Source organism: Tachypleus tridentatus, chromosome 3 (genome assembly GCF_004210375.1).
Source record: "Tachypleus tridentatus isolate NWPU-2018 chromosome 3, ASM421037v1, whole genome shotgun sequence".
NCBI lineage: Eukaryota > Metazoa > Arthropoda > Merostomata > Xiphosura > Limulidae > Tachypleus > Tachypleus tridentatus.
The window spans coordinates 110,951,855-110,965,994 of record NC_134827.1 but is presented as its reverse complement, the minus strand read 5'-3'; the positions used below and the strand labels follow the sequence as shown (position 1 = coordinate 110,965,994).

At 31.3% G+C, this 14,140-nt stretch overlaps 1 protein-coding gene across 5 annotated transcripts in view; it reads right to left on the bottom strand.

Moving 5' to 3' along the window:
* Positions 1 to 203: 203 nt before the first annotated feature.
* Positions 204 to 14,140, bottom strand: part of LOC143247753 (uncharacterized) — a 37,012-nt gene continuing 23,075 nt past the window's right edge. For 3 of the 5 annotated variants that reach the window (XM_076496183.1, XM_076496187.1, XM_076496185.1), the window contains 9 exons: positions 13,371 to 13,547; positions 11,099 to 11,293; positions 8,262 to 8,387; positions 7,053 to 7,214; positions 6,387 to 6,554; positions 5,993 to 6,154; positions 2,966 to 3,091; positions 1,268 to 1,300; positions 204 to 923 (listed from right to left, as the gene is read on the bottom strand). In XM_076496183.1, coding sequence (XP_076352298.1) covers positions 847 to 923; positions 1,268 to 1,300; positions 2,966 to 3,091; positions 5,993 to 6,154; positions 6,387 to 6,554; positions 7,053 to 7,214; positions 8,262 to 8,387; positions 11,099 to 11,293; positions 13,371 to 13,547 — 1,226 coding nt within the window. In that variant the 3' untranslated portion in view covers positions 204 to 846. The remainder of the gene's footprint in view (positions 924 to 1,267; positions 1,301 to 2,965; positions 3,092 to 5,992; positions 6,155 to 6,386; positions 6,555 to 7,052; positions 7,215 to 8,261; positions 8,388 to 11,098; positions 11,294 to 13,370; positions 13,548 to 14,140) is intronic. The other 2 variants (XM_076496184.1, XM_076496186.1) reach the window with 2 other exon arrangements.

Below are 14,140 nucleotides of genomic sequence, written 5' to 3'. Positions count from 1 at the left end.
AAGGACAATCAGTTCTCATTTCTGTTCATAGTTTTCCAATAGATTTCTGATTTTTTCTGCTTATTCTAATCAAAGGAAAATATACATATAATGCAAACCATATGTTTGCTAAGATCATAATTAAAAACAATCAAGTTGCTAGTTAAAGTCCAATGTGTCTGTTTTTATCAGGTGGTGCAGTAAATAAACTTTGACATAAGACGAACCAATAAACAAATATAATTCAGCAAAATATAATACAAATCACAATGTTTATAATAAAACGTTTTTATAATTTTCTGTACTATGAAACAATTTTAAATAATTTACGAACATATATTTATATTTAAGAAGCAATTCTGAAACCTTATAACGTTTTAAATACATAACACATTCATATTTCTTCATTCTGACATAACCTGTTGTACTGTTCTAGAATTAAAATAAACGAAATAAAGCTACATTTATATTTCCACGTATTATATAGCTGTTCACTATAAAGTACACTTGATGTTAAATGTAAAATATGCATACGATATAAACGATACATGAAACTTTTCCTTCACATTTAAAATAAAATTATAAAACATACCAAAGTTAAACTACTCACCAAATGCAAATTTCAACCGATGTCACGTAGCATTAAAAAAAAAAAAACGTTGTAAGGTACGACAACAACCGAAATGTGGATTTGTTACTACTTTAACCCTAATGAGGACAATGACCGAAATCTATATCCTAATACTCAAAATCAGTCTAAATTACTTAACTAATCAGTTAAGTAATGCTATTGATGTAATTTTAAATAATATAATATTTTATCCGTAGTTTTTACAGACATAGAACAATGAAGCAGGAACAATATTCTCAACACGAATTACCCCCACAGAAAATTGAGACAAGAACAAACGAGAAGACGGCAATCGGAAACTCATTAGCGACACCTAAAAATAAAAGACAATACAGTAAAACAAAAAAACAAAACTAATGAAATATAATATTGTAAACGGAACGTTTTTTAATATATGAACTATCACTAAAATTACAAAGGATCAATAATATTTAATAATAAAACTACAAGAATTATTTTAATTAAATTAAAATTTAATTATTCTTACAAATAAATTAAAGTCTAAAATGTTTGCTTTTAAACTATCTTGTTGCATTTAGTGATGCACGTTATTTTACAGATTATAATAATCAAAGTTAGACATTTATCTTCGTTTTAATAAGTCTTTCTCCTATTTATTTGAAAACTTTATACAAAGAAAAAATTGCATATACTGACCTGAACCAGAGTTATCTGAGTGTTGTCTTTGAACTGCAATAAAACAATAAGTACTTAATTTGATATAGTTATATACAGTGTACTGTTAAACATTAATAACCTAAAATACTTTAGGGGCTTAGATGGCATATTAAATTATTATCTGTTATTATTCAGTAGACTAATTGGCTATTTATTTATTTGTTAATTTCTTTCCCTCACCAAAACGTGAACATCATTTGCTACTCTCACGACACATTAACACTAAATTGAGTAGGCCGAGTATAGTAGTGTAATTTAAAAGATTTGTTTGGTTTTAAATGTACGGTCCATATCGTCAATATTTTTTATTCGTTATTAATTTGTTTTCATGGGCCATGAATTCGTCAAAACTAGCCTGTTGCAGTGGGAGTAGCGAACCAAAGAATATCATTCTTCACCGAAATTAACAACTAAGTGTTTAATTTTTTGTTTAAACACTTCATGTAACAAAAGTAACTCTAAGCTAATTTTATTTGTTAGAAAGGAATAATTTTATTTTATCACTAGATGGGGTACCCTTCGCATGAACGTAAGCTACGTAAATTTTGATTATGGGTATTAACACATACCAGCCATCCCGAGATACATTTTTTATTTCAAATTGATTTCTCGTCATCATTAAATTAGTGATTAATGAAAGGTTATCTTAGGACATGATAAGTTGCTTCCCTTCTATTTAATTATTTAAAAAAACACAGCACACAAACACTCATAAAAACTGCAAAACACAAAATGCGAGTTACATAAACGTAACGCAAGTCTTAACTGAAACACTATTTGGTAAATTATATTTTGATTTTGACTACAACTCAATGTCATAAAACTTATGAATTCAACTGTTTTGCTGTTATACCATCAGAGTTATCAAAAATAAAGAATAAGCAACAAACCTTTCTAACAAATTAAAAACAATATTGCGCATTCCACATGAGAACCATAGTTGGCCTAAGAACAATCAGAAGATAATTTTGTTGATAAACGACAATGTATATCCTTGAGTATTGCCAAAAATTGAGCGTAAAAGGAAATAAGCCCTTAATAATTAGTGATAATTTTACTTACTTCAGTAAATAATGAATAAGTTAAAACATTAGTGTCATCAGAATTAGTAAAGATAGTCTGGTATATATGAGATTTGTATTGTTATAAAAGAAACTATATTATTTATTGAAATTAGTCTGGTTTGTTTTTTAAATTTTGCGTAAAGCTACACCACAGCTATCTGCACTAGCCGTCCCTAATTTAGCAGTATAAGACTAGATGGAAGGCAGCTCGTCATCACCACCCACCGCCAACTCTTGGACTACTCTTTTACCAAGGAATAGTAGGACTGAGGGACTGACCGTCATATTATAACGCCCCCACGGCTGAAAGAGCGAGCATGTTTGGTGCGACGGGGATTCGAACTCGCGACCCTCAGATTATGAGCCGAACGCCTTAACCCACCTGGCCATGCCGGGCAAAAACTAGTCTGGCATATGAAATTTGTGATTGTAAAATTAAGAAGATATATTGTGAGGAACAGATTAGAATATTGTCTGGTTTTTTTTCTTATTATTAAGGCCAAACTTCCTATCAGAAGTACGAATTTATAGAATAAATTTTGAACCAAAGTGAAAGTAAGACACCGAGTTCGCGAAGAAACCAAATAATTAGTGGACATTGAAAACAACTTACATGTAGCTCCACCTAGGTTATTACAGTTGCATTTAAGGCATCCGTTCAAATCTTCTTCTATAACGCAATTCTTTTTACACCTAACGTTTATGGGACACTCCGAAAGCATAATACTTCTCCAGTCCGCTATAAGAAATAATTAGAAATAGTACAAAACTAAAAATATTACAATATGTCAACTTATGGTGAAGTGGTATTCGAAAGAACAAAGTTCCAATAGTTTTACAACTACTTGATTTAATAATACCATTCATTTTACTAAAATTAGTGTCATCTTACGTAATCGTCTTCCATCTTGTATCGTTTTAATTACTGTTTTTAAAGGAATCACTTAGCTATTTTACTTGAATGATAAAATATATTTCTCGCTGTTCAGACAGAGGGCATTAATTAAAACTTATATAAATTAAAAATTATACTGTATTGTATCAGATAAAAACAACAATAAATGAAAGTATAAAGTTGTTTGAAAGAAAATATATGAGAATTAAATAATACTGCGCAGTCTCGGTAAAAACAACAATAATTATAGAACATTCTACTGATTTAGAAACAAACGATAAGTATATATCACTCTGTAATCTCAGTAAAAACAAACAATAATTATAGAACACTCTGCTGATTTAGAAACAAACGGTAATTACATATCACCTTGTAATCTCAGTAAAAAATAAACAATAATTATAGAACATTCTGCTGATTTAGAAACAAACGATAATTATGTAACACCATGTAATCTCAGTAAAAAACAAACAATAATTATAGAACACTGCTGATTTAGAAACAAACGAAAATTACATATCACCATGTAATCTCAGTAAAAAATAAACAATAATTATAGAACATTCTGCTGATTTAGAAACAAACGATAATTACGTAACACCATGTAATCTCAGTAAAAAAACAAACAATAATTATAGAACACTCTGCTGATTTAGAAACAAACGAAATTACATATCACCATGTAATCTCAGTAAAAAATAAACAATAATTATAGAATATTCTGCTGATTTAGAAACAAACGATAATTACATAGCACCATGTAATCTCAGTAAAAAACAAACAATAATTATAGAACACTCTGCTGATTTAGAAACAAACGAAACTTACATAGCACCATGTAATGTCAGTAAAAAACAAACAATAATTATAGAACACTCTGCTGATTTAGAAACAAACGAAAATTACATATCACCATGTAATCTCAGTAAAAAATAAACAATAATTATAGAACATTCTGCTGATTTAGAAACAAACGATAATTACGTAACACCATGTAATCTCAGTAAAAACAAACAATAATTATAGAACACTCTGCTGATTTAGAAACAAACGAAATTACATATCACCATGTAATCTCAGTAAAAAATAAACAATAATTATAGAACATTCTGCTGATTTAGAAACAAACGATAATTACGTAACACCATGTAATCTCAGTAAAAACAAACAATAATTATAGAACACTCTGCTGATTTAGAAACAAACGAAATTACATATCACCATGTAATCTCAGTAAAAAATAAACAATAATTATAGAATATTCTGCTGATTTAGAAACAAACGATAATTACATAGCACCATGTAATCTCAGTAAAAAACAAACAATAATTATAGAACACTCTGCTGATTTAGAAACAAACGAAACTTACATAGCACCATGTAATGTCAGTAAAAAACAAACAATAATTATAGAACACTCTGCTGATTTAGAAACAAACGAAAATTACATATCACCATGTAATCTCAGTAAAAAATAAACAATAATTATAGAACATTCTGCTGATTTAGAAACAAACGATAATTACGTAACACCATGTAATCTCAGTAAAAACAAACAATAATTATAGAACACTCTGCTGATTTAGAAACAAACAGTAATTACATATCACCATGTAATCTCAGTAAAAAACAAACAATAATTATAGAACACTCTGCTGATTTAGAAACAAACGGTAATTACATATCACCATGTAATCTCAGTAAAAAACAAACAATAATTATAGAACACTCTGCTGATTTAGAAACAAACGGTACTTACATATCACCCTGTAATCTCAGTAAAAACAAAGAATAATTATAGAATACTCTGCTGATTTAGAAACAAACGGTACTTACATATCACCATGTAATCTCAGTAAAAAACAAACAATAATTACAGAACACCCTGCTGATTTAGAAACAAACGGTACTTACATATCACCATGTAATCTCAGTAAAAAACAAACAATAATTATAGAATACTCTGCTGATTTAGAAACAAACGATAAGTACATTGTACCTTGTTGTCTCAGTAAAATATAAACAAACAATAATTACAGAACATTCTGCTATTTGAAAAACAAACACAAATTAAACAACGCACCTTTCTCTGTTTGGAGAAAACAAACAACTAAAACAACTCTATTCTCTTTCATCGTTGCTTCCACAAAACAATAACTAAAGCCACAATATGTTTTGAAAAAAAACCAACAATTATGGTAACGCTACCATTCAGACAAAAACAGTTTTAAGAACACTCTACTGTTTAGACAATAATACAATAACTGTATTTTAACTTTCAACAAACCTTGTTTTAAACGTATGGTTCACAATAGTTTTCTACGTTCTTCTAAACGTTTACAGGTTAACTCACCTCTACATTTCTGTTCACATTTCTACGTTCTTCTAAACGTTTACAGGTTAACTCACTTCCACATTTCTGTTCACATTTCTACGTTCTTCTAAAGGTTTACAGGTTAACTCACCTCCACACTTCTGTTCACATTTCTACGTTCGTATAAACGTTTACAGGTTAACTCACCTCCACACTTCTGTTCACATTTCTACGTTCTTCTAAACGTTTATAGGTTAACTCACCTCCAAATTTCTGTTCACATTTCTACGTTCTTCTAAACGTTTACAGGTTAACTCACCTCCACATTTGTGTTCACATTTCTACGTTCTTCTAAACGTTTACAGGTTAACTCACCTCCACATTTGTGTTCACATTTCTACGTTCTTCTAAACGTTTACAGGTTAACTCACCTCCACACTTCTGTTCACATTCTTCTTTTCCGAGAAAATTATTGGTGTTTCCTCCACAACCACTGAAATAAAACTTTTCACACTGTCGATTTATGGAATTGTGAAAGTAACGTACGAAAGACCCCTTGCATGGCCCGGATTTTTTCGGTAGGTTACACCTGTCTTAAAGTTGAAAATATAAAGTTTAAAACAGAAAAATTATATTGAGATACAAGCAGGTTTTTGGTAATTAACCTGACAGCGCCCTCTATAGGCTATATCGTTAACTACGCCTATTTTAAAAGTTTATTAAAAACGTATGTACAGATACATTTAACACACACATATATAACCATTAATTAAAACTAGTTTTCAACGAGTTATCATATACAAATACTTCCAGTTTTCTCTTTACCTTCACATGTTGCTATACATTGTTCCTGGTCATCGAAAGAATTGATACCATTCGTACAACGACCATCAGGAAGTTTAAAACATAACTTCTTCGTTAGATCAAAATAGTAGTTTCCTTTATGGGCCTCTTCACTGCAAGACACTTCTTTGGATTTGACGTCACATCTATCTATATGTCATATAAGAAAGTTAAAATTAAATCAAAATATGTTTGATATTCGATCTGCTTAAAGTTTACCAGCATAGAACAATACAGTTATTTAAAGTTTTATGTTTCATATCTATCACGTCAAAACAGCGACCTCTCACGTTTCTTACGCAATGGAATTCTATCGCGAGAGTTGTTTGTAATCAAATGGAACATTTACTCCAAATATTATAATTTAATTTTGAAGAACAGGTTTCGCAAAACAGGAATTTATCCAATACAAACTGATCAGATATAAAATAATAGTAGACGCAATTCGAGAGAGCTGGTTCTGAAGAGATTACAATAATCAGATCAAATACAAAATGTCTAACATTATAGATTAAAAAAAAATGTCTTTTCGTACATTTTAAAATAACTTTTCTTTTACCCACGTCTGTAAAAATTCAATTTTTTTTTCACCTTTTAACCCCATGGAACCTTATCACGAGTTTCGAGGGTTAATAAATCTGTACTTACCAAGGCACTTATCTTCACATTCCTCAAAGGTTGTAAACCTGTTTGCGTTTCCTCCACATCCGCCATAATAAAATAGTTCGCATTTCCCTTTCTTAGGATTGTAATAGTAACGAGGTTTTCTAGCTCTACAGAAACCAGCTTTTTTCGGTTGATGACAGATTTCTGTAGAATAATTGAAAATATAAATTATAAAGTCTTTAACAAAATAGTCGATTCTTCAAATCGAATTAAATCAAAAGGGTACTTATTTTTGTTGGAAATTCGATCACAGCCCCACGTGCACACCAATCTTAACTTCACTGTCTCTTTATTATTATTACACATCATTTAATATTCCTGAGCAGAGTAGAATGCAGATACAGAGTAAATATGATCACAGAAATACGTATGCAAAAATAGAAAGCGAGAAAACAGTTTAAGGTACCACTAAACATTTTTTATTTTTTGATCATCCGCTAGGGGTTTGGATAGACAAATACTCTAATAAAAAGGTAAATCGGGAAAACACGTTGAAATTTAAGTTTAGATAAGCCTTTTAGATGTTGTTTAATCTTTAATTGCTGCTTATTTAACCGCTAGGGGTACAATGCAGATATTATTGTATTAAAAAGTAGAAAGCAATAAGATACTTTAAGATTTAGAATTAATTAACGGGACCTGTTCTTCATAAAATTATTTTGTTTATATTCTTATCGTTGTATGTTAAGTACAACAGTAGTTTAACGTTACGTACATTAAGTACAACAATAGTTTAATGTTACGTACATTAAGAACAACAATAGTTTAACGTTACGTACATTAAGTACAACAATAGTTTAACGTTACGTATATTAAGTACAACAATAGTTTAACGTTACGTATGTTAAGTACAACAATAGTTTGACGTTACGTATGTTAAGTATAACAATAGTTTAATGTTACGTATGTTAAGTACAACAATAGTTTAACGTTACGTACATTAAGTACAACAATAGTTTAACGTTACGTACATTAAGTACAACAATAGTTTAATGTTACGTATGTTAAGTACAACAATAGTTTGACGTTACGTACATTAAGTACAACAATAGTTTAACGTTGCGTACATTAAGTACAACAATAGTTTAACGTTGCGTACATTAAGTACAACAATAGTTTAACGTTACGTACATTAAGTACAACAATAGTTTAATGTTACGTATATTAAGTACAAAAACATTAGCACGTTACGTAGGTTGTTGCAAATGCACAACAGTTGTTTCTTCACAGATGTCACTCTACAAGAGGACAGACATTCACTAGCTTTATTAACAGGATATATATCTTCATAATGAGCTATCTCAGCTGTTGTAGTTTCTGGAATAAAACCAGATATACAATTAATTGTCACATTTTTATCGTGGGGAAAAAACAGACCATATTTAATTGAATACTTCAAAACTTCTGGTTTCTCGTCTTTAAGTACTTTTATCACAAAAGGTTTCTGACGATGATAAACAAGTAAAACAAGTTAGAATTAGTATTATTACACTTTAATGTTATGATTTATGTGAGTTCTCTTTTTAAATTAACTAACATATTTGCCTATTTCAAGAAAAATTAAACATCTTCTGACTCTCTTCGTCATGTTTGAACCACTTTATTTGTGTTTTAGCGCTCTTAAAGTCATGTTTAAATTTTTTATTGTGTTTTAATCCGTTTTCTATTGTGTTTTAATTTTTTAAGTGTGTTTTAAACCATATCTATTATGTTTTAAGTCATTTCTATAGTGTTTTAACTATCAGTGTTGTGTTTGAACTTTCTTTGCGTGTTTTAACTCCTCTCTGTTGTGTTTCAAATTTCTCTGTGTGTTTTAACTATCGGTATTGTGTTTGAACTTTCTTTGTGTGTTTTAACACCTCTCTGTTGTGTCTCGAATTTCTATGTGTGTTTTAACTATCAGTGTTGTGTTTGAACTTTCTTTGTGTGTTTTAACACCTCTCTGTGTGTTTTAACTATCGGTATTGTGTTTGAACTTTCTTTGTGTGTTTTAACACCTCTCTGTTATGTTTGAACTTTCTTTGTGTGTTTTAACACCTTTCTGTTGTGTTTCAAATTTCTCTGTGTGTTTTAACTATCGGTATTGTGTTTGAACTTTCTTTGTGTGTTTTAACACCTCTCTGTTGTGCTTCAAATTTCTCTGTGTGTTTTAACTATCGGTAATGTGTTTGAACTTTCTTTGTGTGTTTTAACACCTTTCTGTTGTGTCTCAAATTTCTATGTGTGTTTTAACTATCGGTAATGTGTTTGAACTTTCTTTGTGTGTTTTAACACCTCTCTGTTGTGTTTCAAATTTCTATGTGTATTTTAACTATCAGTGTTGTGTTTGAACTTTCTTTGTGTGTTTTAACACCTCTCTGTTGTGTCTCAAATTTCTATGTGTGTTTTAACTATCAGTGTTGTGTTTAAACTTTCTTTGTGTGTTTTAACACCTCTCTGTTGTGTCTCAAATTTCTATGTGTGTTTTAACTATCGGTAATGTGTTTGAACTTTCTTTGTGTGTTTTAACACCTCTCTGTTGTGTCTCAAATTTCTCTGTGTGTTTTAACTATCGGTATTGTGTTTGAACTTTCTTTGTGTGTTTTAACACCTCTCTGTGTGTTTTAACTATCAGTGTTGTGTTTGAACTTTCTTTGTGTGTTTTAACTCCTCTCTGCTGTGTTTCAAATTTCTCTGTGTGTTTTAACTATCAGTATTGTGTTTGAACTTTCTTTGTGTGTTTTAACACCTCTCTGTGTGTTTTAACTATCGGTATTGTGTTTGAATTTTCTTTGTGTGTTTTAACACCTCTCTGTTGTGTTTCACATTTCTCTGTGTGTTTTAACACCTCTCTGTTGTGTTTCAAATTTCTCTGTGTGTTTTAACTATCAGTGTTGTGTTTGAACTTTATTTGTGTGTTTTAACACCTCTCCGTTGTGTCTCAAATTTCTCTGTGTGTTTTAACTATCAGTGTTGTGTTTGAACTTTCTTTGTGTGTTTTAACTCCTCTCTGCTGTGTTTCAAATTTCTCTGTGTGTTTTAACTATCAGTATTGTGTTTGAACTTTTTTTGAGTGTTTTAACTCCTCTCTGCTGTGTTTCAAATTTCTCTGTGTGTTTTAACTATCAGTATTGTGTTTGAACTTTCTTTGTGTGTTTTAACACCTCTCTGTGTGTTTTAACTATCGGTATTGTGTTTGAACTTTCTTTGTGTGTTTTAACACCTCTCTGTTGTGTTTCACATTTCTCTGTGTGTTTTAACTATCAGTGTTGTGTTTGAACTTCATTTGTGTGTTTTAACACCTCTCCGTTGTGTCTCAAATTTCTCTGTGTGTTTTAACTATCAGTGTTGTGTTTGAACTTTCTTTGTGTGTTTTAACACCTCTCTGTTGTGTTTCAAATTTCTCTGTGTGTTTTAACTATCACTGTTGTGTTTGATCTTTCTTTGTGTGTGTTTAACACCTCTCTGTGTGTTTTAACTATCAGTATTGTGTTTGAACTTTCTTTGTGTGTTTTAACACCTCTCTGTTGTGTCTCAAATTTCTATGTGTGTTTTAACTATCAGTGTTGTTTTTGAACTTTCTTTGTGTGTTTTAATTCTCAGTGTTGTGTTTGAACTTTCTTTTTGTGTTTTAACTCCTCTCTGTTGTGTTTCACATTTCTATGTGTGTTTTAACTATCAGTGTTGTGTTTGAACTTTCTTTGTGTGTTTTAACACCTCTCTGTGTGTTTTAACTCTCAGTGTTGTGTTTGAACTTTCTTTGTGTGTTTTAACTCCTCTCTGTTGTGTTTCAAATTTCTCTGTGTGTTTTAACTATCAGTTATATTCCAAGTGTTGGTGCATTAAGTTATATTCCAAATCCTGGTGTATTAAGTTATATTTCAAGTTTTCTTGTATTAAGTTATATTCCAGGTGTTGGTGTATAAAGTTATATTCTAAGTGTTGGTGTATTATTTTTACAAAGAGGATTTACTTTCCCAAGTCATGGATGAAGAGATCAAATAAAGAGAACAGAAAATAAAATGCTAAAAATACTCTGGATGACTTACTTTCTGCAGTCATATTCACCTGGGTGTCATTTGAGTGATTACAGTCACACTTATAACACCCAACATTAAATTCTATTACAACACACGTCTCTGGACAGTCATTGGGAGATCCTAGACAGTCTTGGTCAAACGGAAGCTCGTTTTGAGGTGCAGGTGATGAGTGGACAATTTCTGGATGACCAGAAGATAAAAGTTCTGAAAACAGAATAACTTTTTGTGTACACATGTTTATGAACCGAATACTTCCAAACCTGTTAACCGGTTAAAATGTTCTCAGGAAAATATTATTTTGGTCTTTAACCCTTAAACAGCGAGAATGTTGTTTACAGCATCAGTTGATGAATGTTGTTTACAGCATCAGTTGATGAATGTTGTTTATAGCATCAGTTGATGAATGTTGTTTATCGCATCATTTGATGAATGTTGTTTACAGCATCAGTTGATGAATGTTGTTTATAGCATCAGTTGATGAATGTTGTTTACAGCATCAGTTGATGAATGTTGTTTATAGCATCAGTTGATGAATATTGTTTACAGCATTAGTTGATGAATGTTGTTTACAGCATCAGTTGATGAATGTTCTTTACAGCATCAGTTGATGAATGTTCTTTATAGCATCAGTTGATGAATGTTGTTTATAGTATTAGTTGATGAATGTTGTTTATAGCATCAGTTGATGAATGTTGTTTATCGCATCAGTTGATGATGGGCACCGTTTATGGGTTAAACACTGTAAATTGAATTTCGTAACCTATCAGATGACAAAAGAAAATAGTGCGTAAGGCGTGCGACTCGTAATCCGAGGGTCGCGGGTTCGCGCCCGCGTCGCACCAAACATGCTCGCCCTCCCAGCCGTGGGGGCGTTATAATGTGAGGGTCAATCCCACTATTCGTTGGTAAAAGAGTAGCCCAAGAGTTGGCGGTGGGTGGTGATGACTAGCTGCCTTCCCTCTAGTCTTACACTGCTAAATTAGGGACGGCTAGAGCAGATAGCCCTCGAGCAGCTTTGTGCGAAATTCCAAAAACAAACAGACAAAAGAAAAACTTTAAATATCAACTTTATGAAGTAATGTTACACACTGACGTAATGAAGTAATGTTACACACTGACGTAATGAAGTAATGTTATACACTGACGTAATAAAGTAATGTTACACACTGACGTAATGAAGTAATGTTATACACTGACGTAATGAAGTAACGTTATACACTGACGTAATGAAGTAATGTTATACACTGACGTAATGAAGTAATGTTACACACTGACGTAATGAAGTAATGTTATTCACTGACGTAATGAAGTAACGTTACACACTGACGTAATGAAGTAACGTTATACACTGACGTAATGAAGTAATGTTATACACTAACGTAATAAAGTAATATTACACACTGACGTAATGCAGTAATGTTACACACTGACGTAATAAAGTAATGTTATACACTGACGTAATGAAGTAATGTTATACACTGACGTAATGAAGTAGTGTTACATACTGTTTATAAAATTACGTAATTTTAAATTCACACGATGTTCTTAGCTCGATTGAAGTCTTTTTACGCTTCTATAGTATAGTTACTAATCTTAAATAAAATTTGTTACAGACATAGAAACACACTTGGTGTAGTGCTCAGTGTTCTCACATTGCTGTTTAATATCACACATGTAACAGATACCTTGACGACATCAGCTAATGACATCTTTCTCAGGAAGTTTTTTACATATACATTGGAAATCAAGAAAGAATCGTCAATAGCTGCAGCATTTGAAGGTCGGAGCGAAGTAAATTTATGAGGTATCTTTTTGTACACCAACAATATGAAACGTACACCGATTCAACTTACAACTCATCAGGATTTCTACTGACCTACTCTCAAAATGGAATTCTTTTTAGGCAGGGTTACATTAACATATGAACTTGGTCAAACACAACAATCAAAAGGATTTGACCTCCCGAGTCCAATACTATAATTAGATTTCAAATAGGTCAAGCGATGATGGAACTATGAGCTAAAAGAGTTTATTTGAGAAAAATCAAACAGAAACAACTAATAGCCGTTATAACACGGCAGAAAAACACGAGCCGAGGTTAACCTACAATAAAACAAATATTCTAATGATAATTGTACACGTTAGGCTTATTTGGCTGAATAAGAAAGATTCGTTATATTTATATATATTTAATAAGTTATAATGATTGGTCACTTTAAGATTGAGAATGATGGTTTAACAGTATCTTTATAAATAGTTAAATATACTCTATAATACTTACTTTTTTCAACCATGTCTACTTCGGAAACATTTGAGTGATAACAGTCACACTTATAACACCCAACATTAAATTCTATTACATCACACGTCTCTGGACAGTCGTTGGGAGATCCTAAACAGTCTGGATCAAACGGGAGTTTGTCTTGAGGCGAAGGTGATGAGTGGACAACCTGTGGTCCTGAATAAACAGAAGATATTTATATTAACGGTAACTCTGCGCGGCGAACTTATTTCTCGGAGTATATAAAGTATCTAACAGTTATTTCATAGAATTGGTCTTCATAATTACCCCAAACATTAACCAGTGCCCACAGAGTTTTTTCTTTTTAATCCCACTAGAAAAAATATATCAAACATTTAAAGTTTTGCTGTCCAAAGATAGTAAATTAATTTTTATTAATTTTATTAACTAAAGATATTAATCAAAATGTCAGATTCTTATTATTTTGGAAATGGCAAAAACAATTTTAAAAAATAGAATCTCAAATTAGGTATTATTTGTTGTTTTCTTTTTGTGTTTGAATTTCGCGCAATGCTACACGATGGCTATCTCCGCTAGTCGATCCTAATTTTGCAGAGCAAGACCAGAGAGAAGGCAGCTAGTCATCACCACCCACCTAGCGGCAATGTAACGAATTAGATGCAAAATTCAGATGTTTTCTTAAATATGTTGTTTAACAGATCATTGTTTCTGTATCTCCGACGCCAAACGAACTCTCATAGTACGAGTCAGCCATGTTTGGCTTTATTTATAGGTTTGTTTTCATATAG